Source organism: Octopus bimaculoides, chromosome 28, assembly GCF_001194135.2.
Source record: "Octopus bimaculoides isolate UCB-OBI-ISO-001 chromosome 28, ASM119413v2, whole genome shotgun sequence".
NCBI lineage: Eukaryota > Metazoa > Mollusca > Cephalopoda > Octopoda > Octopodidae > Octopus > Octopus bimaculoides.
Window position 1 is genome coordinate 13,654,866 of NC_069008.1, and position 2,451 is coordinate 13,657,316.

At 36.9% G+C, this 2,451-nt stretch overlaps 1 protein-coding gene across 1 annotated transcript in view; it reads right to left on the reverse strand.

The window, feature by feature from the left end:
- Positions 1-2,451, reverse strand: part of LOC128251051 (uncharacterized) — a 33,150-nt gene that overhangs the window by 4,194 nt on the left and 26,505 nt on the right. The window contains exon 2 of the mRNA XM_052977363.1: positions 1,247-1,425. Within this exon, the coding sequence (XP_052833323.1) occupies positions 1,247-1,393 (147 nt within the window). The 5' untranslated portion in view covers positions 1,394-1,425. The remainder of the gene's footprint in view (positions 1-1,246; positions 1,426-2,451) is intronic.

The following is a 2,451-nucleotide window of genomic DNA, read 5'->3' on the forward strand; positions in this document are numbered from 1 at the left end:
GTGTGTGTGTGTGTGTGTGTGTGTGTGTGTGTGTGTGTGGCACTTAGGAGCGATGCACGGTTTCAGAATTTATCGACTCAAGTCAAATATCACAAATCCTCCAAGTCCTTGTTAGATTATCCACGTAAGAGAAGACTGGACCGGCTTACATGACTGGTATCAAGTCGTATAATTTGTAATAATGAAGTGAAACAAAAATGGTGGTATTTTCAAATCGTGTTGTTTGTGTGTGTTTGCGTTTGTGTATACATATGTATATGTCACTAACCCTAACCCTAACCCTAACCCTAACCCTAACCCTAACCCTAACCCTAAGCCTAACCCTACTACCTCACAAATGGCTTTCTTGGGTTTATGTCCCGATAACTTAGCGGCTCGGTCAAAACACTGGATACCAAAGGATTTGTTCAACTAATCCCCTTTAAGGCGGTCCCCTAACACGGCCGCTGTGCAATGACTTAAACAGGTAGAAGAACTTCTTCCCCGCAAGATGTGTAGCCAGCTATCCATTAGAGAAAACATTGAAACGTTGAGTTTAGTAGTTAGACATACAAGACATAACACACCCGACGAAATGTCTTCATAATTCCATTATGTAGAATTTAGGGCGCCAACAACAGATCCAAACAGTCTTGAAATTTGACAATAAATTATGGTTGTCCCCAGGTATAGCCGTCTGTTACTTCTTCATTTTCTGTTGAAGTTCTCCATGTTGCTTTCGATCTGTCACGGTTCTGTTTCCCTTGAGATATCCACTGTTTGGTTTGCCTGGTAATATCAGAAAGAGGTTTCTATTCGGTGTGTCCTAGCTAACCTCAGTTCCTGCACTTGATCTGGGTTCCGATAGGTTTCTGGCTCACCTGTTCCCATAAGGTTTTGTTTGTTACTCAGTCTTGCATTCTCACAAGAAGAATGACAAAGTAATACAACTTTAAATTCAATTTTTGCCGAGCTCAATAAAACTTTTACCAATCATGTATCATAAGCTGATTTCATCGATTTTGTTTCCCATTTACTCGTCAAAACCCAAAAGATTTTTTTGTCTATGACAATTTTTTCTTATTACTACGGTTTGCCGCGGATAAAATTCTATTCAACACGGTTTAGCCTTCCTCATATAAAATTTTTACAGGTCAAAAATGTCAGAAGCAATTGAATTGATCTAAATATATGTTAATCATTATTGTTGTTATTATGAAAATAACAATATGTGTTTGTGTATGCGTGTATGTGTATGAATACATACCTCATCAATTGGAAGATAGTTCCAGAAATCAAGAATGGGATGTCGGAAGAAGTTGGGACAAAAGTTCCCTTTGCATTTGACCACTTTCCAGGTTGAAGGACTTTCGATATTCATGAATGAATTATAGACTTTCGAACGAGCTCCCATTGATATGGCATATGTTTTAATCCATTGGCTGTCTGAAATAATAATGATAGTAGTAGTAGTAGTAGTAGTAGTAGTAGTAGTAGTAGTAGTAGTAGTAGTGGCTTCAAAGCTGAATACCTGAAACATAATTTCGGCCATGAACTCACGCGCAGCCACAGTAGTTTGGTATGGTGCTAGAATATTGAAGTGAACAGAGGAGGAGAGATAGGAGTTGGACAGGAAGACAAGAAAGCTTCTAATGATGCATGGAGTCCATCATCCACGTGCAGACACTGATCGTCTCTACACGAAGAGGGCAAATGGAGGAAGGGCGATGATAAGTGTGGAAGACTACGTACGTATCGAACTTCGTTTTTTAAGCATCATCATTATAGATATTTATACTCCTGTGAAATTAACGAATCAACTTGTAAATAAATGAAAACCTCGAATCCATCACTGTAGGCACACACATACGCACACTTGCGCACACACACACACACACACACACACACACACGCACACACAAACAGTCGCATATCTCTATATGTATGTATGTACCCACACGTGTCTAATTTTCTAATTTTCTGTAATAGGTTGATGGTAATAAAAATTTTTGAGGTTTACAGATATGAAAGCTTTGAAAGTTCGTGGATATCAAAGTTTGAAAGTTAATGGGCGTGTAGAAGGTAATTCTATTTAAATTTATTATTACCTGTATGTTTTAATGAATATTTTCTCATTAAAATCCATACTATAATAATGGATACGAAGCAGAATATATAGTGGTGTTTCAAAATAATTATGTGCTCTGAAAACTCCGTAAATGTGCTACGCTCTTATTTTGATAAATTTGAAGTCATTTGCTTAAACACACATTTCCTTAGTTTTGTAACTATGAAAACTCCGTTATGAGTATTGATGTTACTAGCCAGAGACGAGAAGCATCCAGATCTCATCAACAGTATAGGCTGATCATTACTTATAGCTATTATTTGATTTTTGTCATGGATTTATCCTGTGTGTATAAAATATTTAATAAAGTTGTATAATACATAGATATATACAAATATATATAT